Source organism: Pelobates fuscus, chromosome 9 (genome assembly GCF_036172605.1).
Source record: "Pelobates fuscus isolate aPelFus1 chromosome 9, aPelFus1.pri, whole genome shotgun sequence".
Classification (NCBI taxonomy): Eukaryota; Metazoa; Chordata; class Amphibia; order Anura; family Pelobatidae; genus Pelobates; species Pelobates fuscus.
Window position 1 is genome coordinate 22,437,246 of NC_086325.1, and position 27,006 is coordinate 22,464,251.

Sequence of the window (27,006 nt, forward strand, 5' to 3'; positions counted from 1 at the left end):
TTTCCGATGTGTTTTTAGCAAAACACTTGGAGGTTACTTTGTGGCAAGATTTGGAGTGCTGATAGCGTGAGTAACGGCCCTATGTTCTCTTTGCATTTGAAAGGAAGAGTTATAAATGGATATTTTTAGTTTACTTGTGTAGATAGGGCTGGGAGAATGGGTAGTTTGAGACTCATAGCAATACAGCAAAGGTTTCTGTTAGGCTGAGATAAAATCAATGTTATATTAACCCCTTAAGGACACATGACATGTGTGACATGTCATGATTCCCTTTTATTCCAGAAGTTTGGTCCTTAAGGGGTTAAAGGGAGACTCTTGAAAAGCCAGGGAAGGGTGCATAAACAAACTGATTTAACTCCGAAATGGCAGATAATTGAGCAGTGAGACTGCAGGGACATGGTTTATAAACCAATACTGCTTCATTAGAGTGCTTAGAGTATCTCTTTAATATTAATTAAAATAAGAATATTGTACTATGGGAAGCCAGCAGATGGTAGTAATAGAGTGGGGAAAGTGTGCTGAATACAGCAGAGACTGAGCCCAGATTACAGAAGACGAGGTCCTTGTGCAGTACATGATTTGTGAGTCAGAGAGTTAGTTTACTGCTTGACCAGGTAGAGTTACCATCATTGATGTCGAAATCAGAAAGGAATCAGAGACGGAATGCCAAAACAGAAGAACTGTGGGAGTCAGACATGGAAGTATGTTTATTAAAATGTATTTCTCTACACTTTTTTTCCTTTCACCTTAAACGTTTGTGGCGAAACCGACCTCGCCACGTGTCCTTGGAGGGGGCTGATTGCCCGCCTCTTGCCTTTGGACTATGGACCAGACTTTATGGGAATGTGATACCCCAGATAGCCATACCATGGAGCCTATTCATATAATGAAAGACTATGGGAAAGACTTTAGCTCCATGGCAATTGTACTGTGTGAGTAGGACCTGCGCGCTATTCGGTAGTTTTGTGCGTGCAGATCCCAGCTATCTGGGGATAGGTGAAATGTCTGTGTGTTATGTGTAAATGTGACTTTATGTATTTTAAAGTGTTTTATGTCGTTTTGCAACCATGTGGTTAATGGAGTCTGCCTTTAGTCCTGGGTAATTGGATTACTTCTCCAATTAACTCCAGGGCAGAAGGGAGGAAACCAGGGTGCATTGTGGGGATGTTTTTCTGCCAGCCAGAAAGGAACAAAAGATACTTTTAGTAACTTTTGAACTCCTGCTCGGATTCATGCCATTTTTGAATATGTTGTTCCCCTGAATGGATTGATTGTGGATATGTATTTTTATGTGAATGTGATGTATGGTTTTAAAGTTATGACAGTTGTGTAAAAGTATATTTTACACTGTATGCATAATGGGATTATGTGTCACACTAAGGGGAGGGGATGTGTGGGAGGTAACATCTATGTCATTGGTTCTTTTATGCCTCCCCCTGGGTGTGGCCTGTATGTGTGAGTTGGAAATAAAAGCCAGGCTGGATGAGCCAGTCCAGAGTTCCTGTTTTTACCCTCAAAGTGATGTGTCGTCTCATTATTGGGTGGAAGGATTTATTGCATGCTGTTCCAGTTGACTGCTAGGAGTACAAGCCTATTCATATGGTTCCTATTCAATGGTCTACAGCATTCATATGCTTGGGAGAATTTAAAGGTTTTCTCGGATTCGGTGATTGTGGTGTCTGCCAGAGTGCTTGGAGTCGTCAGGAAGCGCTAGGAGCATCCATTAACGGAGGTACCAAGTCGGGGTGCCAGGTGATCCGTTACATTGGTGGCAAGCGGTGGGATGGCGTCCTAGTGCGAGGTAAAGCAGCTCGGAGACACACACACCTGAGGAAGAGAGTGAATTAGAATGGAGAGATAATGCCCGGAAAGAATTATGGTACGATGCCCTGGAGGAAGTCCAGTATCAACGGCAGCAGCGCCTTCCTGGTGTCGCATACCAGTTGGAGGAACAAATGGCCTGGCGGATGCCGCTTCTGGGAGACCAACCTGGAGGGCAGCGGGTAAGACAACTCGAGTACCTCGTGGAAAGGGAACTGAGCCTGGACGCCTCATACCGGGCACTGTGGCGGTGCACTGTCCAGCCAGAGACGTGGAGGGCAGAGGGCATCCAGCCAGAGGGGGAGAACTACACGAGCCCTGGCCTGTTGTGGAAAGCCTTAGTGGAGGATGTCGACTTCGGCAGTCCAGCAGAGTCACGGTACTGGGCTATCTTTCATTACCGAGGTGAGATGATACAGGGCCCGAGATCTATTGGACTGGGAGAAGACCTCCGCCGTTTCGCTGCCATGGAACGAGAGCTGGAGATGGACTATGTAGAACTATTAAATTCCTGCCACCCGCAGAGCAGGGACGCAGACCGGGAAAACTGGGTGGCAGACCCAGACCTGCTAGCCTATAGCTGGGAAAACGCGGCAGAGGTACCCCCTGCTTCACTACCAGTTGCAGAAGTAGGGGACCTCATAGACTGGTCCTGGAGAGACCCACAGATGGCAGGTGGAGATGGGATCGAGGTCTCTCTACCGGCCCTACAGGGATGCTGGGCAGTCGGCCCAGATCCCCAGCGGCAGTGTGCGTTACAGGGAGCTGAAGGTACTGTTCTTGCTCCCCAGCGGCAGTCTACGGTGCAGGGAGAGGAGCCTGTTATCCCCTCTCCCCAGCGGCTGAAGGTGTGTAAGGGAGAGGAGTTTGTTATTCCCTCTTCCCAGCGGCAGCACAGCTCACCAAGGGGAGACAGTAAGCCCCTCACCAGCGCAGATGGGACCGTGGTCTCTGCGCCCAAGTTACAGGGAGCTGAAGGAGCCGTCCTCCCTCCCCAGCGGCAGTGTGATTTGTTGGGAATTGGGAGCCCGGTCTGCATTCCCCAGCGGCAGAGTATCCAGCAGGGAATAGAGAGCCCAGCCCCCTTTCCCCCACAGCAGGACTCTGTGCTGGGAGGAGAGACAGTCGGTCTCCCTCCGCAGAGACGGGAAGTATGCATGGGAGAGGAGATTGTTACCACCTCTCCCCAGCGGCGGATCATTAATGTACAGGGAATAGAGAGCCCAGTCTCCATTCCCCAGCGGCAGAGTGTTCTAATGGGAGAGGAGCTGGTTACCACCTCTCCCCAGCGGCAGCTTAATGTACCAGGGGGAGACTGTAAGCCCCACACCTGTGCAGATGGGACCGTGGTCTCTGCACTTCCAGCACAGGGGGTAGGGACGGTCGGTCCTGCCCCCCCCACAACAGGGCTGTTTAGCCAAAGGGGAGACAGTCTGTCTCCAGCAGCAGAGCTGTGTAACTAAAGGGGAGACAGTCGGTCTCCAGCAGCAGAGTTGTGTAACTCAAGGGGAGACAGTCGGTCTCCAGCAGCAGAGCGGTGTATTTAAAGGGGAGACAGTCTGTCTCCAGCAGCAGAGCTGTGTAACTAAAGGGGAGACAGTCGGTCTCCAGCAGCAGAGCTGTGTAACTCAAGGGGAGACAGTCGGTCTCCAGCAGCAGAGCGGTGTAACTCAAGGGGAGACAGTCGGTCTCCAGCAGCAGAGCGGTGTATTTAAAGGGGAGACAGTCGGTCTCCAGCAACCAGGCTCCAACCAGACTACTCCCGTGGTAGTGCTGGCAACAGGACAGAGTACCGCTGGTCTCTGCCCCCTCAGCAACCTACCAAGGCAGCCTACCAGTCCCCCACACAGCCGTGGTGAGGCACCTGAACCTGGACAAGATTCTCCCTCACCCAGGTGTAGTAACTGTTTATTGTGGGTGGGCTGCTCTGCTGTTTCTGTCTTGTGGGTGGGCTGCTGGACTAACAAGGGCACTGACCGGCAGGAGGTCAAGTACCCTGTTAGTCTGGGGGGTAAAGGGGAGAAGTGTGGCGAAACCGACCTCGCCACGTGTCCTTGGAGGGGGCTGATTGCCCGCCTCTTGCCTTTGGACTATGGACCAGACTTTATGGGAATGTGATACCCCAGATAGCCATACCATGGAGCCTATTCATATAATGAAAGACTATGGGAAAGACTTTAGCTCCATGGCAATTGTACTGTGTGAGTAGGATCTGCGCGCTATTCGGTAGTTTTGTGCGTGCAGATCCCAGCTATCTGGGGATAGGTGAAATGTCTGTGTGTTATGTGTAAATGTGACTTTATGTATTTTAAAGTGTTTTATGTCGTTTTGCAACCATGTGGTTAATGGAGTCTGCCTTTAGTCCTGGGTAATTGGATTACTTCTCCAATTAACTCCAGGGCAGAAGGGAGGAAACCAGGGTGCATTGTGGGGATGTTTTTCTGCCAGCCAGAAAGGAACAAAAGATACTTTTAGTAACTTTTGAACTCCTGCTCGGATTCATGCCATTTTTGAATATGTTGTTCCCCTGAATGGATTGATTGTGGATATGTATTTTTATGTGAATGTGATGTATGGTTTTAAAGTTATGACAGTTGTGTAAAAGTATATTTTACACTGTATGCATAATGGGATTATGTGTCACACTAAGGGGAGGGGATGTGTGGGAGGTAACATCTATGTCATTGGTTCTTTTATGCCTCCCCCTGGGTGTGGCCTGTATGTGTGAGTTGGAAATAAAAGCCAGGCTGGATGAGCCAGTCCAGAGTTCCTGTTTTTACCCTCAAAGTGATGTGTCATCTCTTTATTGGGGGGAAGGATTTATTGCATGCTGTTCCAGTTGACTGCTAGGAGTACAAGCCTATTCATATGGTTCCTATTCAATGGTCTACAGCATTCATATGCTTGGGAGAATTTAAAGGTTTTCTCGGATTCGGTGATTGTGGTGTCTGCCAGAGTGCTTGGAGTCCTCAGGAAGCGCTAGGAGCATCCATTAACGGAGGTACCAAGTCGGGGTGCCAGGTGATCCGTTACAACGTTCATACAGCATGGACTTTAAACTGAAAAGGATAGGGTGATAGCATTAAAGGTGAAGTATGGAGAAATGAAATCATGGTTGGGGAAATTTAATGCCACCATGACATACTGAAACGAGGGGTGGCAGTGTCAGAAGGCAAAGGCGATTTAATGTCAGTCGGTGAAAGAATATAGAAATAAAATGACTGACAAATAAACGCTGGTATTTTAACACAACATTCAGAGTAATTATTCCTAAATTTTGTTAAACGTGGAAGCACAGCTTGAGCCCATCATGAGAGTGCGTGAGAATGTACACCTACCCACGCAGCATGGCAGACTATTGGCAGAGCTCTCTACATGACTGTGTGGCTGGCAATGTACGGATGTCAGCTTGGCATGTAAACACATCACTCTGTCACCCATCGCATAACGGTGTTTCACTTAAATTGAAAGAGGCTGTTTTATTTTCTATTTCATTTAAAAAAAAAATGTTTTCTTTATTTTATATTTAATATTTTTTGATTAACGGACTATTTCAAAGTGTACAATGTGTACACATCTAACGTACTGTATCACAGAGCTCCACAGCAATAATACTCCCAGTAATGTGTCTGAGTGTATGACAGAGCTCCACAGCAATAATACTCCCAGTAATGTGTCTGAGTGTATAACAGAGCTCCACAGCAATAATACTCCCAGTAATGTGTCTGAGTGTATAACAGAACTCCACAGCAATAATACCCCCAGTAATGTGTCTGAGTGTATAACAGAGCTCCACAGCAATAATACCCCCAGTAATGTGTCTGAGTGTATAACAGAACTCCACAGCAATAATATCCCCAGTAATGTGTCTGAGTGTATAACAGAGCTCCACAGCAATAATACTCCCAGTAATGTGTCTGAGTGTATAACAGAGCTCCACAGCAATAATACTCCCAGTAATGTGTCTTTAATACATTGTCCTTTTTCTAAATTACATTCTAGTGGCATAAATTATTAGTAAGTCACCTAAAATTTCTCTCAATACCCCCGCCCCTGGCCACACCCCCTCTAACATTCCTAAAACTTACGACAAAAATATGCATCGCAAGTTATAGAGAACCTTCCTACTTACCGAATACTTGGCTGAGAAGCAGCAAATACCACATCTTCAATACAGAGATAAATGCAGGAATTCTCATATACTATAATTTATATTATAGTCTTCTTCTCCAACACATTTGTGGAAATTGGGTCCTGGGTTAAACTATAAGTGGAAATCCCTGTATTTTTTTTTATTATTTTGTCTCTCAGAGTATCTCTCTCTCACACCAGCTCACACGCACACTCACTACTACCTCCTGTAGACTCAAATACGGCAAGGGATGAAAAAATGAACTTTGGGATCAGAGGATAAATAAATTCAGGGGGATGTTAAAATGCAACATTGTGTTTCTCAACAGTTTGTTTTGCTGTCTCATTACACAATCAGACACAAACACACAGGAGTGAGGGAGGATTTGATATAATCTCAGTCTGTTCACCCATAATAATTCAATTATAGTTGAATGTCACAACCCACCAAATTGGAAATGGGAACGTAGTGCTCTGTGGAGTCCGCCATCCGTTCATGACCATCAATGGTTAGGAAAGTGAAAAATTCAGTGACAAAGTCAAATTGTTCTCCCAACAGTCAACACATTGGAGGGAGATTTATCAAATAAATGTCTAATTTAAAGCTATTCTAAGATATCTGTTGGTTTTTGTTTTTTTATCATATATTCAGTGCTCAAAATTTTCTTTCTCAACTAGACAGTGGCAAGTAAAAATTGAGCCCTGGTGAGTATAAAGTCGCACTGGTGAATGTATCATCCACTCTCCATGCTTGCAGTAGCGAGTGCGTTTTTAGGTTTGGCTAGTAGAACCAGATTTAGAATGTTAAGCCCTGATTATATTAATGTTTACATATATGCAATTTTTTTAGAGTTGCAACAGATTTATCTACCGTTTCCACACTTCTTTCAACAGAAATAATGAGGTAGAAAAAAGTTATTAAATGGGATTAAAATAGATATATTTAAAAAAAAAAAAAGGCTATTTGAAACAAAACAAGAATAGCATAGAACAGGATAGTTTGATTTCAGAACAAAATAAACTAAATATAAGAAAAAAGAAAAATACAAAATTAGAAAAATTAGGTTACGGTACCTTTTATTTGCTTTTTAGAAAACAAAATCATAAAATAGGTAATAGAATTTCACAAATTGGTCTTTATTCCCACATGAACCTTTATTCCCTCAGATTATCCTTAGGGGAATAAAAGAATAAATAATTGTCCATTCAACGCGTTTTACTCTAGACATTTCTGAGTGCTCGTTTAGCTACATTACTTCAAAAAATTTTAAGGGTAATATACTGTATTTTTTTTTATTCTAACATTTTGGAAAGGTTGTAGGAAGATCTTGGTACAACAAAATCTCAACTTGAGGTGCTAGAGGGATCTGTCCTTTTAAGCTTATGATGACATCATGAAAGGCACCACAAGATTTTACCACTATCCTGCATCATACATGGTACAAAAGCCCTGTGCAAGATGATATGTACATCACAGAGAATACAGCATCCTCTTACTTACACATCACTGAAAGGGCGATCACTTAAAACCCATTTTAAGACCTCTCTTTTTTAACTTACATTGTCCTATTGGACATTAGCAAGTGAGTCTCCCCTTTAAAACCTTAAAAATTACTGTAGCGGAGAGCCGATCTTGCACAGCTATTCTCCACTAGAGATCCCAGTGAGGCTCAGGAACAAGGTGATGTTAAGTCCACAGGCAAGGTTTCCAGCAGGTAAAGTAATACAGCAGTATCCCCATCGCAATCCCAATAACTGGACGACACACAGTTTCAGGAGTAGTCTGACAAGCTTTATTCCACAGTTCCTTATAAAGCCCTCTCCCATGCAAGGGAGGAGGTTCTAACACTTAAGACATTATCCAATCTCTAAGTAGTAACCTCCCACAGATCTCCTCCCCTCCTCTAGCATCATAATCCCCTTATTGTGTACACAGTTTTCCCCGAGTTTTGGATGTACCCTAAATACTTGGGGTACATCCACAAATCCAACATCCCCAGATAGCTCTATTCTGGGGGACCAACATACTTAAAAATTAGCCCATTCGGATGAATGGTTCGTGAGATATGGGGTTCCAAAGATTTGACCGACCGCATGGGTAAAGTATCCGAAAACAGTTCCATGCATTTTGGCCCTGCGGTCGGTCACAAACAAGGGAATGAAAACAGGCGAATTGCCTGTGTTATAGAGCCTGGAGAGGGTTTGAATGAATTCCCTTGTTTATGGGGCTCTTTCTACCGAACGGCGGGTCATTCGGTAGTTTCCATACGAATTTCTGGAAGTATGGAGGTCTCAGCGGTGTTTGCCTAGTCAAGTGTCCGATTTTAGTTCCAGACACTCGACGGCAAAACACCGCTGTTCGGTAGTTTAAGATGGCCGCCGCCACGTGTTTGTTTCCCGAATGGCGGCCACCCAGAGGACAAAGACCACACTGCACTGATTGCCAATTACCTGTTTGCAACATTGTTGCAAACGGTAATTGGAGGCACACTCATTCCTGGGTGGTCTGGTTGTTCGGTAGTTTCATTCCCTTGTTTTATTTGAATGATTCTACCGAACAACTAGAGGAATACAATTCTTTACATACATTTAACTGTCATTATACCCGGATACCATGCTTTCTATACATGTACATACACATTAAACCAGCCATATGACCAAATACACTTATTCTCATACATGTCGTGGGACAGCCCGGTACCAATCCGCTACACTGCTCCCCCTTGCCCACAAGCCGGCATACACAGTCTGATCCAACACGGATCGGCTTGGGGATGTCCGGGGGCTCACGGATCATTTCTCTAAGTCAGTTTGTCTTGACAACCCGTCAGCATTTCCATTCTGCTTACCCGGCCGGTACTGGATATTAAAGTCAAAAGGCTGTAGCGCCAAACTCCAGCGCAGCAGCCTGGCGTTGTCTCCAGCCACCCGGTTCAGCCAGACTAACGGGTTGTGATCCGTGAGCAAGGAAAAGGGCTGTCCATATAAATAGGGTTGTAGCTTCTTTAGGGCCCACACCACAGCCAGGCATTCCTTTTCGATGGCGGCGTAGCTTACTTCTCGAGGTAACAGTTTGCGACTGATGTAAGCCACTGGATGTTCCCCGCCATCGGCCCCGACTTGACTCAGTACTGCCCCCAATCCAAACATAGAAGCGTCTGTGTGAACAAGAAAACGTTTAGTTGGATTGGGAGCTGCCAAGACAGGGGCATTTATCAGTGCATTTTTCAATTGTTGGAATGCCTGCTCACACTCCGGGGTCCAGTTTACTTGGCGGGGAAGGTTCTTACTGGTCAGGTCAGTGAGGGGTTTGGCCAGGGCGCTATAATTGGGAACAAACTTCCGGTAATACCCTGCTGTCCCTAGAAACGCTAAAACCTGGGTCTTAGTCCTAGGGGTGGGCCACTGGGCTACAGCCTCTACTTTGGCGGGTTCGGGTTTTTGTTTACCGCACCCTACTCTATGTCCCAGGTATTGTACCTCAGCCATGCCGATACTACACTTGGCCGGCTTCAAGGTTAGACCTGCTTCCCTTATCCTATCTAGTACAGCTCCGATGTGAGCTAAGTGTTCCTGCCACGTATTGCTAAAAATAGCAATATCGTCCAGGTAGGCACATGTATAGTCCTGGAATCCATCTAGGAGTCGATCCACCATCCTTTGGAAGGTGGCTGGGGCGTTTTTCATCCCAAATGGCATGACCTTAAACTGGTACAAGCCAAATGGGGTGACAAAGGCCGACTTCGGGATGGCGTCTGGGGCCAGGGGGATTTGCCAATACCCTTTACACAAGTCAATAGTGGTGAGGTATTGGCCCCTGGCCATTCTGTCCAGTAACTCGTCTATCCGGGGCATCGGATAGGCGTCAGATACAGTCTTCTCGTTCAATCTCCTATAGTCCACGCAGAAGCGGGTCGTACCGTCTCGCTTTGGTACGAGGACTACAGGAGATGCCCAAGGACTGTCTGAGGGTTCAATCACCCCCAGTTGGAGCATTTCGTCGATCTCCTTACGCATGTTTGCCCGCACCGCTTCTGGGATGCGGTAGGGAGTCTGGCGCATGGGTAGTTGCCCTGGGGTCTCGACCCGGTGAGTTGCCAGAGGCGTGTATCCAGGTACATTAGAGAACGTGTCGCGTTTCTCTTCCAATAGTTGCTGTACCTCGATCCGCTCCTGTGGGCTCAGCCGATCTCCCAGCGTAACTTCCCCTAAATCTCCGGACAGCTGCCCATCCCCCAGCAAATCGGGGAGGGGTAAGCTGTCAAACTCTTCCGTGTTAGGGGCACAGATGGCGGTTACCTCCTCAGTACGCTCGTGGTAGGGCTTCAGCATGTTCACATGGAGCATGCGTCGCCCCCCAGTCCCTGTGCAGGGGCCGATAATATAGGTGGTATCGCATCTTTGCTCCACCACCTTATATGGGCCCTGCCAGGCGGCCTGTAACTTATCATGTCGGACAGGTTTTAAAATTAGTACCTTCTGCCCGATCTGAAAGCTACGGTCCCTGGCTCCCCGATCATACCATGTACGCTGGCGGGTCTGGGCCTCCTGAAGGTTTTCCCTTACCGTCTTGGTCAACGCTTCTAGGCGGTCCCGAAAGGCCAACACATATGGTAGGATGGGAGTGCCATCTGTGCTCCGGTCTCCCTCCCAATGCTCTCTAATAAGATCTAATGGGCCTCGGACCCTCCTTCCAAACAATAATTCAAACGGGGAGAACCCTGTGGATTCCTGCGGCACCTCCCGGTATGCGAATAGGAGGTGCGGCAGGAATCGTTCCCAGTCCTTGTGGGTCTCTGCGAAGGTTCGGAGCATCTGCTTCAAGGTACCATTGAATCGTTCGCAGAGCCCGTTCGTCTGGGGGTGGTAAGGGGCACTGATAATAGGCTTAATGCCACAGATCCTCCAGAGGTGTTGGGTGAATTCTGCGGTAAACTGGGTACCCTGATCCGAGATAATCTCCCTGGGTAATCCCATCCGGGAGAATATCCGCATGAGGGCATCCGCGACCGTCTCAGCGTGGATGTTGGTCAGAGCCACTGCTTCTGGATACCTGGTGGCATAATCTACGACCGTTAAAATATACCGTTTTCCTGACGGGCTAACTTTATTGAGGGGGCCTATCAGATCCACCGCTATTCGGCTAAAAGGTTCCTCTATTATGGGTAAGGGGTGAAGTTTAGCCTTCCTGCGATCCCCCCTTTTTCCCACTCTCTGGCAGGTATCGCAAGTCGTGCAATATCTGCGTACTTCCTGGCTAATACCTGGCCAGAAGAAACTCTGGGTTAGTCTGTATCTGGTGCGACTAACCCCTAGATGTCCGGATAGCGGAATATCATGCGCTATCCGGAGTAATTCCGCCCGGTACCGCTGTGGTACCACTAATTGTCTCCTCGCTATCGGGTCTAACCCCGTAATCTGTTTGGTTGTTTCCCTGTACAACAGTTGTTTATCCCAGATAAACTTCTCTCCCTCCGCCCCGGGGGAACCCGTGCCAACCTTGTCCCTATACACCTGAAGCGTGGGGTCTGTTGCGACTTCAGCTACAAATTCGTTAGGTGGAGCCCAGGGGACACATTCTAGAGGGGGGGTAGGGTTGCTTACCTGGACCTCCGGCAGTGTGTTGTGGTCCTGGGTGCGGGCCTGTTGTCGGGTGACTACAGGGTTGACCTCTCCTGTGGTGGGCGACTGGGGCTCAAAAGCAGAAGTGAGCCTCCCCAGATCGTTCCCCAATAAAACCTCAGCCGGTAAATGTGGCATCAACCCCACCTCCACTTCCCCTGCCCCCGCTCCCCAATGTAAATGTACCCTTGCTGTAGGTAGCCGGTACACTGCTCCCCCAGCTACCCGGACGGCAACAGTTTTGTTCAGTTTTGCCTGATCTGAAATCAGGTGGCTCTGTACCAAAGTGATGGTGGCTCCCGAATCTCGTAATCCCCGGACTGCTGTACCATTCAGATATACCGTCTGTCGATGGTGCCGTAGATTATCCACATTGGCCTGGACCGGATCTGCCTCGTGCAGTACCTCCCATTGTTCCACAGTAGTAATGGGGACTGCGGAACCATACGGGGTGGTGACTAGGTCCTGGTAGTGGTGGGCTGCGGCCGCCCTGGGTGGAGGTGGGCCTGGACGAATCCAGGTGGAACGGTCCCGTAGCTGTGGGCATTCCCTTTTATAATGTCCCCACTTCTGGCAGTGATGACAGGGGCCAGCGGTGGGTTGTCGGAACCGGGGCTGTGCAGCGGGTGGTGGTGGTGGTGGTAGCGGTCTCGGTGGAGCTGGGGTGTAGGTGTTTCCCCCGAATGTTTTGAAGGTTTCTTTTGGAGCTGCAGGTTTTTGTGACCTGCGTGCATCCAGGTAGTCATCCGCTTTCCTAGCAGCCTCGGTAAGGGAAGTAGGGTTTCTGTCCCTTACCCATTCCTGGACCTCATTGGTTACTCCCGCATAGAACTGCTCCATCAGCAACATCTGTATTACATCCTCCATAGAACGTGCCTTGCTAGCTTGCACCCACCCGAGCGCTGCCCCCTGTAATCGGCATGCCCACTCTGCGTGCGAGTCCTTCTCTGCTTTCTTTAGATCCCGGAACCTCCGCCGGTATGCCTCGGGTGTTATAGCATACCTGGCGAGTATAATTTCTTTCACTTTATTGTAATTCCTTATTTCGTCATTAGGTACAGTCCGATATGCCTCTGCTGCCCTCCCGGTTAACCTTCCGGCCAAAATAGGTACCCAGTCCTCTGCGTTAATTTTATGCAGTGCACACAGTCTTTCAAAGTCTTGCAGGAAAGCGTCTATATCTTCCTCTGCCTCCACATATGTTTTAAAAGCCTGGTATGGTATTTTAGGCTTACCTTCCTGTGGCACATTAATTGCAGAGCTTTGTTCTGGTGCTTGGGTCCTTAGGATGAATTCTTGTACCTCGGCCATTGTCCTGGTAACAATTTCTGTTGGGGGGTTTTTCCCATAAAAGGATAGCCTGAACTGAACCTGCCTCTGGAATTCCGATCCTTGTGGTGTTCCTCCCGGCTCCCTCTGTGCCGGAACTGAATCGCCCTCCATTCTGTACTCTGCCATGAGTTCTGTAACAAGTACTGCTTTCTTCTTATTGCTGGCTTGTATACCCCTTGCCTCTAGGAGGTCCTTTAGCGTGGAGCGTTTTAGCGCAGAAAAATCAATCTCCATCCGTACTCCATTTACGCTTGTTCCTCTGTGAGTTTGGATCCCACCGCTGCCAACCAATGTAGCGGAGAGCCGATCTTGCACAGCTATTCTCCACTAGAGATCCCAGTGAGGCTCAGGAACAAGGTGATGTTAAGTCCACAGGCAAGGTTTCCAGCAGGTAAAGTAATACAGCAGTATCCCCATCGCAATCCCAATAACTGGACGACACACAGTTTCAGGAGTAGTCTGACAAGCTTTATTCCACAGTTCCTTATAAAGCCCTCTCCCATGCAAGGGAGGAGGTTCTAACACTTAAGACATTATCCAATCTCTAAGTAGTAACCTCCCACAGATCTCCTCCCCTCCTCTAGCATCATAATCCCCTTATTGTGTACACAGTTTTCCCCGAGTTTTGGATGTACCCTAAATACTTGGGGTACATCCACAAATCCAACATCCCCAGATAGCTCTATTCTGGGGGACCAACATACTTAAAAATTAGCCCATTCGGATGAATGGTTCGTGAGATATGGGGTTCCAAAGATTTGACCGACCGCATGGGTAAAGTATCCGAAAACAGTTCCATGCATTTTGGCCCTGCGGTCGGTCACAAACAAGGGAATGAAAACAGGCGAATTGCCTGTGTTATAGAGCCTGGAGAGGGTTTGAATGAATTCCCTTGTTTATGGGGCTCTTTCTACCGAACGGCGGGTCATTCGGTAGTTTCCATACGAATTTCTGGAAGTATGGAGGTCTCAGCGGTGTTTGCCTAGTCAAGTGTCCGATTTTAGTTCCAGACACTCGACGGCAAAACACCGCTGTTCGGTAGTTTAAGATGGCCGCCGCCACGTGTTTGTTTCCCGAATGGCGGCCACCCAGAGGACAAAGACCACACTGCACTGATTGCCAATTACCTGTTTGCAACATTGTTGCAAACGGTAATTGGAGGCACACTCATTCCTGGGTGGTCTGGTTGTTCGGTAGTTTCATTCCCTTGTTTTATTTGAATGATTCTACCGAACAACTAGAGGAATACAATTCTTTACATACATTTAACTGTCATTATACCCGGATACCATGCTTTCTATACATGTACATACACATTAAACCAGCCATATGACCAAATACACTTATTCTCATACATGTCGTGGGACAGCCCGGTACCAATCCGCTACAATTACTTTATACTTACACGGACTTTGAAATTAATGTATACCTTCTTGTTTATAGTTAATGTTTCTGTTTGACTAAGCTAACTTTCTCCATGACGGTCCTGAAGAAAGTTAGCTAAGTCTAACTGAAACGTTGACAATAAACATGAAGTTATATATGAATTTAAAAGGAGTGCCGCTTGGAGTGCCGTTTGTTTGGTAGGTGTGTGTGTATTTATATATAAACTGCAATTGGATAAATACTTGCAAAAACATACCATGCAGGGATATAATTTCTAATTAGTGGGGTAATACCTTGATCCAAGGAGACATCTGACTGCTATTTTGGGGTCAAGAAGGAATTTTTTCCTAGTTTGTTGCAAAATTGGAAGCGCTTCAGACTGGGTTTTTGTCTTCTTTTGGATCAACAGCAAAAACATATGTGAGGAAGGCTGAACTTGATGGATGCAAGTCTCTTTTCAGCTGTGTAACTATGCAACTATATATATATATATATATATATATATATATTGTGAGCATAAAAGTGGCATTGTGGTTGATGGAAGATACATCAGGCCGGATATGCTAAACTGCAACCTGAGAATTTTCAGTTAATTGCCCCAGGGAAGATGTTAGTGTTTGCAATCTACATTGCTGAGGTTCTGCAAAACATGGTATGGGTCCCTGGGGTGGAGTATTTGGAGAGTAGGGTGGGCCAATGCTCCAACAGCATTAGTTGCTGTGTAACAAACCACAATTTAGATCGGACTTAAGAGTTAACTAATTGACACTCACCTGTAGCTAGTCAATTAGTAGACAGGCCTTTAAATGAAGAGGGCAGCCTGCTGCAGGATGAGGGAGAAAAAGACAGCTAGGAGAGTGAATGACAACTGTGTTCATTGCAAAGACATTTCTTTTGTTTGGAAAATTGGTAAGTGGGAAAGCCACCCAATTGCAGATAGCAATTTCCTGTCTAGTAAGAGCTCAAGTAAGAGCAAGGGATTTTGTTTGTTTTTTGTTATTATTTAAAGCACCTGTTTTCTTATTGAATAAACAAAAAGGAAAACCGAGCTGACTGTGTCCTGGACTTTATATACCCTAGAAGGCGGTGGTTACTGCAAGATCTGTGACAACCCTACCTGTAAAAGAGGTGGTTTGTTACAATATATATATATATATATATATATATATATATATATATATACACATACATACAAATCTGACTGTTTATCTTTTTTATTATCATTCTAATTATTGTTATTATAATTATTATTATTATTATTCATTCTGACCAAATTACACACACTCTTTTTTACTATCTGCCTGCCTCTGTTTGCTTAATTTTGAGTAAATTTCCTGTAATTTCTGCATTCTAGTAAAAAAATTATGGATTTTTAATCAAAATTCCCGTCAGATTTTATTCATGAGTTGAATGAAGAGGCAGATTAATACTTCTGCCTCTGTTCGTGCATGATCTTTTCCTGTTGGGCCGTGGTCCAAAAATTGGTCAGGGAAACTACCTTTTCCATGGAAGTTAACACACTGGTAAACAAAGTTGAAACTGATAACATTTTATGTCTACACTGAGGAATGGGGCTGAGGCCCAAGCCCTGCCAGTTCAAATACCATATGTTTTCCGTGTGCAGCCAACGCCATTGTTTGTTCCTTGTAGCATTGTCCATTACGGATTAAGCTTATTACGTACTCTTTAGGGAAAATACCAGTGTGATTTAATACTTGCAATAAGTGGGAATCCCCCTTATACATTTTTCAGCTTTTGTGGGAGGGCTGGGGCTTGACTGGTAGACTTCGACTCGTCATTGGCTAGTGGAATTTCTGACCCCAAGTAGACTGTGAGCACAGAGAGTCCTATGGCACTGGAAGATGAGAATGGGAAAAGAGTCAAGACGAAGAGGTGGGATGCATACATTTGAAGCATGAGAACAGAAATGTATCTCGTCATAGCCAAGAAAGGGGGGCTTGTTACTGGCATGTAAAGTGGGAGACTTTGCAAATTGATTTATTAAGCTAGAGAGGCGTCATTCAATATAATTGGCAGTATTTAATAAGTGTCTCAGTATTGGCCTTTATTTAATAGAGGTTTTTGGGTATTGGGTTAAGTGCATTCTTGGATGACCTTCCTCTTTTTTTCAAAAACGTGGTTAAGAGATGATGATTGCAGCAGGAAGTTAACGGAGAAATTAAAAACAGAAACTAATTTTGTTGCCACGACACTAAGACTCAGGAATGTCATGTCTCTGTTTACTTGTATACAGAACAGACATTACTAACCTCTGCGATCACCTATTGCTATGGGGAGATTTTATTGCAAAGTAGTAGAGAAAAAAATCCCCAACTGTTGGAATTGCTGGAAGGGAGAGCGAAAATCCAGCTTCCAACAAATATTAACAGGGGGTGTGCCCATACAGAAAGGTATACAGCTCAAATTCCATGGTGTATACAATATCAATGAAAATAAAAAAATCTTTAATAGAAAAAACAATATTAACAGTGAAAAGGGTATAAAGCGGTGCTACCCGTATTGGGTCTAGATCTTAAGTGGAGTCTAGCTGATATAATACAAATATAGGGAGAACTTAGGGCAATTAGACCAATTATGTGCCTGGTATTCAATAAGTTGGAGAGACAGAGAGTGTGGGTTGCCAGAAACCTGTATGTTTATTATTAATAGTATCTAGATTGTGAGGGAGATGTACACTCCTCTAGGTCTAAAAACAGTTGCAGATTAGATAGAACGTAAAAGGAGACAGTAAAATAATGTATTATAAACTGTCTTCTAATGGACTTAGTTCATATGAATAATATCAAGTGCTACTAGTGGTAGGAGCAACCCTGACTAGATAAATATGTTAAGAAGTCAATTAATTCTCAGTCTGGAGTGCCAAATGTCTTACACCTGTATCTGTAGCTAGAGTGGCAGCAAAGTAGACTTTCAGTATCTTTATTTATGTGTCGGAAAAACCTACTCAGTGTTAGCACGTACCTAACTGGGAGCAATAATACTATTTCAGTTTTGTGTCAATGAACAAGAATTACACAGATACAAAATGAAGCCCTGCACTCAAACTCCCACTACCACTGGCAGCAGCAATAACTATAGTACACGTCGGCCCCAATACATACAATAACAAAAAAAAAGAAAAAAGTTACTTAGGCATTAGCCCAGATCTATTTAAATAACTGGAGGCAAAGGCAAAATCCTAGTCTAACAATTACCCAAAATTAATTTAGCTAAAAGGCAAAATCTCTAATGAGACAGAGAGGGGTATTTTTTTTCAACCTCTGCATACTTATTAACCCTTAATAGTGAACACATGGGGTATGGGGCAGCACTAGAGTGGCCATTGGAGTGATGTTAAAAAACTTCCAGTTATTTAAATGTGCGTAGGAGATGGGGATAGTGGGATAGGTAATTTATTTATTTGGTTTTTAATTAACAAGAATTATTGGCCATGGTGGGAATTTTTGCCAATGTATACCCTTGCTTTTGGCTGCTTTTTGATATTTACAAATAATCTGGGATGTGGGAATCAGGGGTTCTATTGCCCTTTTTATGTTAGATATCACAGGCAGAGAAACAAGAATACTGTTTAATTTTTTAAGTACATATAGCAAGATATAAGCAGGCTAAACTGTCATGTCCGCATGGTAGTCAGGTCAGAGACAGCGTAATCAAGAGGATAAAACAATGACATTTAGAGTTGGGCCCATTATCACATGCAGTACTCAAGCTGAAACAAGTTAAACTAAGAGCCACTGGGTATAAATAATCTAGATAAACTAAACACAAGTATAATGAAGAGAAAAATGTGTCTCTGCTTAGCTTGGTGATATTTGCATAGGTGTATAGATTGGATGTGAAGGCTCAGGACACTGAGGCAGGATAACGTTGCTCTTGGTACAGGAAGGGCTCACCAAGATTTGTCACCTTATGCTGCAAGTAGGCCAGAGTCAATCTCCACAGAGGGATCTTTGACCCCACTCTTGTTCAACAGGGGAGGTAGTGGTTGCTGAGTGCCCCAGTGCTCATAATGGAGAAGCTTGTAGTGCCATAAGTACCCCTGTCTTCGGCCCCAGGTCTTGGAGGAGGCCGACACCTCAAATCCAAAGCTCCACCATCTGTCAGTGGCATTATCGCTAGCCGTTAGGGTCTCCAAATAGCAGTTGATATCTCGGACAAAAGAATGGCTGCTTGACGTTAGTACCACGTGGACCTCCGGCCCGGCAGAAGGACATGGTGGTGTTTCTGCTACTAGTGTCTGCTGTGGAGCCGTTGGAGTGGATATGATAAGTCTGGTTTCAATATGATGCCAAAAGACCCCGACAGAGAGAATCAACTCGTGTGCTGAAGCTATCTTCCCACCTCTGACTCCCGAGGCCTTCATGGCATTGCGGAGGATACGATGTGAAGGCCATTTTGGACACGCCACGCAGTCACGAAGTGCAGGGATCACAAGCTTTGTTTAAAAAAAGCAGGTTGGCCCAGTGGGGACTGGGATAACCCCTGCTGGTCCAAAGGAGAGGGTAACAGGGCTGCAGATTATCAACTGTGGGGTGTGCGCACAGAACCAGAAGATCGCCACATGCCCGTCCCAGTAGGCCTCAAGGCTGGAGATGGTGAGATGGTATTCCCTCAGGACACCAGGAACCAGACAAAAAGGATTTTGTTTTGCATGTGGGTTGTTTGCTTATGCCTGGGAACCAATTGTATAGTAGAATCAGTAGATATCAGGCTTTATTTGCTCGGACCAGTCGGAGCTACACAAAAGCACGCCCGGCCCCCTCTCTCATTATTTTTATTCAAAAGTTAATTTATTTTTATATTTATATGAATAACAGTCTACTTTAATTTGGCAATAAATATTCACAGAATGTCTCCAATGAGCATAAGGAAGCAACAATTAGACATATGTAAGCTCAGTTAAAGGTACATTCTAAGCATTAAAACAATTTTAGCTTAATGAAGCAGTTTTGGTGTATAGATCATACCTCTGCAGCCTCGCTGCTCAATGCACTGCCATTTAACAGTTACATCACTTTTCTTTCTGTTTATACAGCACTAGCCACACTTCCCCTGGCTGCCACTGATACATACCTGTATTATTATTATTATTATGATATTTATATAGCGCCATCAAATTACACAGTGCTTTACAATGGGTGGACGAACAGACATGTAGATGTAACCAGACAAGTTGGACACACAGGAACAGAGGGGTTGAGGGCCCTGCTCAATGAGCTTAAATGCCAGAGGGAGTGGGGTAAAATGACACAAAAAGGTAAGGATAGTATTAGACTAGTGACAGTTGCAGAAGAGGAATCAGTTGGGAGCTATTAACAGTTTAATTGATACGCTTTTATGAAGAAGGGGGTTTTTAACGATTTTTTTGAAGGAGTGGAGACTGGGTGAGCATCTAACGGAGGAGGGAAGCGAGTTCCACAGGAACGGTGCAGCCCTTGAGAAATCTTGAAGGTGAGCATCAAAGGTAGGAGTACGGACATAAGATAGACGTAAGTCATCAGCAGATTGTAAGGGCCTAGACGGGACATACTTGTGTATAAGGGAGGATAGATAGGTGGGAGCAGCATTATGTAGAGATTTGAAAGCAAGAACCAGAATTTTAAATTGAGCTCTATATTTTATAGGAAGCCAATGTAGGGACTGACAGAAGGGTGAGGCATGAGAGGTGCGGGCGAACAGGAAGATGAGCCTCGCTGCCGCATTCATTATGGACTGTAACAGCGCAAGTTGGGAGCACGTAAGACCACTGAGAAGTGGATTACAGTAGTCAAGGCGAGAAAGGACAGTGGAATGGACCAACACCTTAGTAGCATCTGGCGTTAAGTAGGGGCGGATGCGCGCAATGTTTTTGAGATGGAAATGACAGGATTTGGCGATAGATTGAACATGAGGCTTGAAGAAGAGGTCGGAGTCAAAGAGAACACCTAGGCAGCGAGCCTGCATGGTGGAGCTGATGGTAGCACCGTTGACTTGGAGGGAGACAGGGATTACAAAAAAGTTTCCAATTTTGTTTAGATGTCAACTTGTTTAAAACGTTTTTGTCTCTTAATCTGTAAATTTTATTTTAATCACCCACAGGAGGCTCCTGCAGGATCTAAAAGGCTATTAACAGAGCAAGAGCTGATAAATTATAATTGAAACAGCCTATGCAATAAAGGAAGTGTAAACATTAGATGATTCTTTACAGGAAATGTTTAGGAAGGCTGTGTAAGTCGCACGCAGGGAGGTGTAACTAGGGCTGCATAAACAAAGTGATACTGGAGAAACTGACGGAAGCCAAGCACAGAGAGATGGACACAGGTTTCTTCAGGAAGGAAGAGATTCTTTATTGGATCACCGATCGGGACTCAGAGGGACTAATGTCACCAAAATACAGCAAGTTCTGAGCCCCGGACAATAGTGCAGGCTCCTTATATAGGCATATAACTCCTCCCATATTAAGCTCCACCCGCACATTCTCTCAACCAATCAACCCAAATAAGAATTAACTTCCTGTTTGACCGCATGGCTTGTCCAGCACAATGGAGGAGGGGGAATACTATATCCTGTATTCTTGCACATGCTCCGTACACTACTGATCGTATCTTGCCTCGTGCAACCAACTGATCGATACGTCAGCATATGCACGTACACATGCCACGTGGTAATCTCGGCCTACTAAATTTATTTTTACCGAGATTCCACCACATTCCCCCCTTTGATGCCTCTTGATATTTTACAATTACTTGAGGCATCACATAACCTTAGTTTTGCTTACACCGCAAGTTACCTTGAACCAGACCAGACTTATCTTATGATGTGAATCTTCAACATTCATCTTCTTGCATTGGTTCTCCCTGATCTAGAGCCTTATATTTATATATCGCCATTATCTGTGCAGCAGCCTTCCTCTCTGCTATACTTCCTATCAGGCTTTGCACAGACCTAACTACTAGGGGTATAAGACACGGTAGGAGTAGACACAACAGTAAAATCAGTAGGACTCCACCTACCACTGCCTTAAGCCCTCCAAACCACTCATACCATCTACCAAACCAACTACTTGGATTGTACCCTTTCCATACCTGAGTAGGCACATGCGCTAGTTTAACCATATGGCTAGTAAGCTCAGCTATTGCTTGCCCTTCGTCATCTATTTGAAGACAGCAATTGCTTAGGTTAAACTTCCCACATACACCTCCCTCTACTGCCAAAAGGTAATCCAAGGCTAACCTATTCTGGTATACTGCTGTCCTCATCCTGGTATTATGTTTCGCTAGAAGATTGAGCGCTTGTGATGTTTCATTTGTGATAATCTCAACCACCGCCTGTAATCTTATAATGCGGTTGAGCATATAAATAGGGGTTCTATAACCAAAGGTACCATCCTCAGCCCACGTGGCTGGCCCATAATAATCTATGATACGCTGGGGAGGCCATTCATTATCTTCCCAGGCGCCTATCTCTATGGGTCCCCTTTTCTTCCTATGATTCACATCATACACTTTAACACCTAAAGTCTCACCTGTTTCAATCGGTAACAAGAAGAAGGATGGTTTGAGCATACCCAACACACATGCCCCTTCCCAGTCCTGTGGCAGCTCCGAATAGGCTTTCTTACCACAGATCCAGTACAAATTTGCTGGGGCTCTCCAGGTAGATGTGATAGATAGATCAAACCACACATCCTTTAAATTGGCGTATCTAGCAAACGGGTTTGATGGTTCTGAGACATTTGAAGCCGACCACCAAGTTGTATTTTTAGTATCATCATCATAAGCTTTTTGCCCTAGACAAGTTAATTCTCCTACAGAAGTATTATACATTATTCCTTTCCTTGCTATGCAAACATAACCTATGATGGAGGTCTTTAATCTCCACTCAGATTTACCTCTAACACTCATATGATAATCGGCTTGTGTAGATATTAGTTGGTCAACTGCCTCAGAACCGGACATTACCTCCTTTGCTTCCCAAGGCCATTGGTCTCCCATGTTAGTACCTCCACACACATAGCAGTTGGTAACATTAAGACTACCGGCAATACTTTCAGCTAGGTCTATGAACAGGTTTTTAGCGTTATGGGGGATCTTATTATCTATACTCATCTCTTCATAAAAGGAATGGTATACTTGATGAGTCTGGGAGGATACCGTATCAGTCTCTATTCCTATAAACAATAATGTCCCAGGATCTAAACCCGTCCCGTATATCTGAAACCCAAATAAATTTCCATACTTATCTAGGAACTTGTCGGGGTTATTAATAAGTATATGGACTGGGTTGCATTCCATAGACTTACAATAAGGGCTAGTCGGCAACTTAGTCACTATCATGTCTTTATCTACTGTCTGTCCCCAAGTCGCCCACCCCACACAAGACCAATATGGGCAAAAGTTATAGTCTTTATTTGGGCATCTAGGACTTACATATTTATTTTTACTACTGGGACAAATATATTTATCATTAGACCCATACGTCCTCTCCCATCTAAGATCCCCACATACATTCCACGGTTTTCTACCACTCGATATTGCTTTACACGCATCAAATAGCAGAACACCCGAAGAATGTACGGATTCTAACACCGTCTTATTAATTAGGGTCCCCTGAGGATCTCCATTCCTGAGAGTCAACCAAATTGTACGAGGTTGATACTCTGGACTGAAGCACTTAGGTTCTCCTACTCCTAAATGGCACACACTATAGTCTATATTTAGGTATCTACATCTTGATACCTCTCCTTTACACTCGTATTGTGAATGCCAAATTAGGGTTTGGGAAATATGGTTACCTGTTCTCGTAGTCTTAATGCATACCTCACAGCTAGGAGTGTCGGTACCTCTACCTTCCTGAATATAAAAACACATATAAATAAACACAATCAAAAGCACATCTTTCGCCGTCATCCTCAGTCTTCGTCCGTGCGATGGAACCTCAGCTTCCAGGATGTGAGGGCTGCAGGGAATGGAGTTCTGCTCGTCTTCACAGGTGTCCCTTCGAGACTTTCCTGGCTTATACACTATGTGTTGGTAAGAGGACAGGCTTTATTATGGCCTTCTCACTCACACCTGTAACAATAAAATTTGTAATCCACAATAATTCCTCGTTACTCCGACTGAGTAGTGCGTTTCAACCGGATCTTGCAGGGATTCTCTGGATCTGCTGTAACTTGCCAAGAATCGACTGCTGCTGGCTTAACCCTGGAGTGATGTATCCACGGAGTCACTTCTGCTACTTTTATCGCTGTAGGGGTAGACAAAAGAACAACATAAGGACCTCTCCACTTGGGCCCTAACGGTACATTATTCCACTCTTTAATCCACACTTGGTCTCCTGGATGATAACTATGAACAGGGGGATAAATATTCACAGGTAATCTATCTTGTACCCATTTCTGTACCTCCTCCATAGTCTTACCCAACTCTACAACCTGCTGCCGAGTAATTCCTTCTCCCAACTGACTCAAATCCCCCCTTAAGTTACCAAGTACGGGAGGTGGTCGCCCATACATAATTTCAAAAGGAGAGAGGCCCATCCTTCTGGTAGGGGTACTGCGGATTCGCAATAGAGCTATAGGTAAGAGAACGTTCCACTTAAGTTGGGTTTCCTGACACATTTTAGCCAACTGGTTCTTAATAGTTCTATTCATTCTCTCTACCTTACCAGAACTCTGGGGTCTATATGCAGTATGAAGCCTCCACTTTATACCAAGCATATGAGTCAGTTGTTGTAGGCACTGGTGAACAAAAGCTGGACCATTGTCCGATCCTATAGAACAGGGTAGTCCATATCGGGGTATTATTTCTCGTAGCAGGAATCTCACAACTTCTCCTGCTTTCTCTGTACGAGTAGGACATGCTTCTACCCAGCCTGAATAGGTGCACACAATTACCAGCAGGTAACGATGTCCACCCGATTTAGGCATCACTGTAAAGTCTATTTGTAGATCGGACATGGGGAGTCCCCCCATAAACTGGACTCCTGGTGGCTTTACTGGTCCTTGTCTTGCATTATTCTTAGCACACGTTACACATCTGCGTACAATGGCCTGAGTCAAGTTGGACAATCTTGGTATGTAGAAATGTTTCCTGAGAGATTCTTCAGTACTGTCTCTCCCAGAATGTGTCCCGTTATGATAATTTTGGACAATTTCTACTGCTAGTGATGCTGGTATGACTATTCTTCCATCTTCTAGCTGATACCACTTGTTCTCCAGATACTTTCCCGGTTCAGTCTTTAACCACTCCTCTTCTTGAGCTGTATAAACTGGAGTCCATTGAGACAGTGGGGTTGGTATTAGAGCAGCTATATGCCCCACATACTCCTGTCTTCCTGATTCAGCAGCACGCTTAGCTGCACTATCTGCCATCCGATTTCCTTTGGTTACATCACCATCTCCTCTCAGATGCGCTCGACAATGTATAATACCGACTTCTTTCGGCTCCCACACTGCTTCCAATAGTTGTAGGATTTCAGCTGCGTATTTGATTTCTTTGCCTTCTGAATTCAGTAGTCCTCTTTCTTTATACAAAGCTCCGTGGGCATGAGTGGTTAAGAACGCATACTTAGAGTCCGTATAGATATTTACTCTTAAACCTTCAGCCAATTGTAACGCTCGTGTTAGTGCTATCAATTCTGCCTTTTGTGCTGATGTTCCTTTCGCCAGTGGCCGAGCTTCTATCACCTTGTCTATTGTTGTTACTGCATATCCTGCATAGCGAATCCCTTCTTTCACATAACTACTGCTGTCGGTATAATATTGAACATCGGGGTTCTGGATGGGAAAATCACGAAGATCTGGTCTACTTGAGAATACTTCATCCATTACTTCCAAACAATCATGTTGACTTTCAGTAGGTTGTGGCAAAAGGGTAGCTGGATTTAAGGTGTTTACAGTCTCTAAATGCACTCTTGGGTTTTCACACAACATTGCTTGATACTTGGTCATACGGCTGTTACTAAACCAATGATTTCCTTTGTAATCCAACAACGTCTGTACTGCATGTGGGACTCGTACATAAAGTTCTTGACCCAGAGTGAGTTTATCGGCTTCAGCTACTAGCAGGGCGGCTGCAGCTACGGCTCTTAGACAAGGTGGAAGTCCGCTGGCCACTGCATCCAGTTGCTTAGACATGTAGGCAACAGGTCTTTGCCATGATCCCAAGTACTGTGTCAATACTCCCACAGCCATTCTTCTTTGCTCGTGTACATATAAGTAGAATGGTCGTGTGTGATCAGGTAGACCTAATGCTGGGGCACTCATCAAAGCCTTCTTCACATCTTCAAATGCCGTTTGCTGTTCTTGGGTCCATAAGAAGGGATCGTGCTCTGTACCTTTGATGGCTGCGTACAGAGGTTTTGCTAGTATCGCATAGCTGGGAATCCATATCCTACAGAAGCCTGCTGCCCCCAAGAATTCTCGCACTTGTCTTCTATTCTTGGGTATTGGTATTTGGCAGACAGCTTCTTTTCTCTCTGGCCCCATAATCCTTTGACCTTCAGAGATATGGAATCCCAGATACTTGACAGTTGGCAAACACAACTGAGCCTTCTTTCTAGACACCTTGTATCCTGCCTTCCAGAGAATATGTAGTAGATCGTGCGTTGCTTGCTGACATTTTTCTTTTGTAACTGCTGCTATCAACAAGTCATCTACATATTGTAACAATACACATTCTCCTGGGATAGACTCGAAATCCAGTAAATCTTGACTTAGAGCTGAACCAAATAGGGTAGGTGAATTTTTAAACCCTTGGGGCAGTCTTGTCCAAGTCATCTGGCGTTTTGAGCCCGTTACAGCGTTCTCCCATTGGAAAGCGAAAATACATTGACTTTCTGCGGCAATTCGGAGGCAAAAGAAGGCATCTTTGAGATCTAAGACTGTGAAGTAAGTAGCCCCGCCCGGAATTAAAGCAAGCAGGTTATATGGATTGGGTACAACTGGATGTATACTAACAACCGCATCATTGACTGCTCTCAAGTCCTGCACAGGTCGATACTCATCTGTACCGGGCTTTTGAACAGGCAGCAATGGGGTGTTCCAGGGGGAAGTACAGAATTTTAGGATACCATACCGTATAAACTTATCCAGATAGGATTGGATGTTCTTCTTAGCCTTCTGTGGGATGTGGTATTGTCTTAGGCTCACTGGATAAACCCCAAGTTTCAGTTCAATTTTTATAGGGGGAATATTGCGGGCCAGTCCTGGTGGGTTGTTCTCTGCCCAAACTCCTGGTATGTTAAATAATGTCTCATCACTCCTAGGGTTTTGGCTAGTCAACACTGTATAAAGTCGCCACTCTTCTTCCTTTGGTACGGATAAAGTCATAATACCTGAAGGTCCATTAAACTTTAAAGATATTGTTCCATTTGGTAGGAACGTAATCTGCGCTTGTAATTTTGATAGCATATCACGTCCCAGCAATTGGACTGGACATTCAGGCATATAAAGGAATTGGTGTTTTACTACGTGGCCTCCCAATGTACAGAGTCGACTTTTAAGAACCGGTCTTTCAGCACTTCTTCCAGTTGCTCCTATCACAGTAATAGTCCTTCCAGATGGAGGAGCAACTAGATTAGTCACCACTGAATGTTCAGCACCAGTGTCGATCATGAACGCACTCCTTTTTCCCCCTATTGATACATCGACCATAGGCTCCGCTCGACCAAGGGGGATGGAGCCCGGTCGGTATCAATAGTCCTCCATGACCG

The 27,006-nt window shown here is 44.9% G+C and overlaps 1 protein-coding gene across 1 annotated transcript in view; it reads right to left on the reverse strand.

Moving 5' to 3' along the window:
* LOC134572484 (complement factor B-like) overlaps positions 1-6,216 on the reverse strand; it is a 47,979-nt gene extending 41,763 nt beyond the window's left edge. Inside the window, exon 1 of the mRNA XM_063431473.1 lies at positions 5,954-6,216. Within this exon, the coding sequence (XP_063287543.1) occupies positions 5,954-6,020 (67 nt within the window). The 5' untranslated portion in view covers positions 6,021-6,216. The remainder of the gene's footprint in view (positions 1-5,953) is intronic.
* Positions 6,217-27,006: the final 20,790 nt, after the last annotated feature.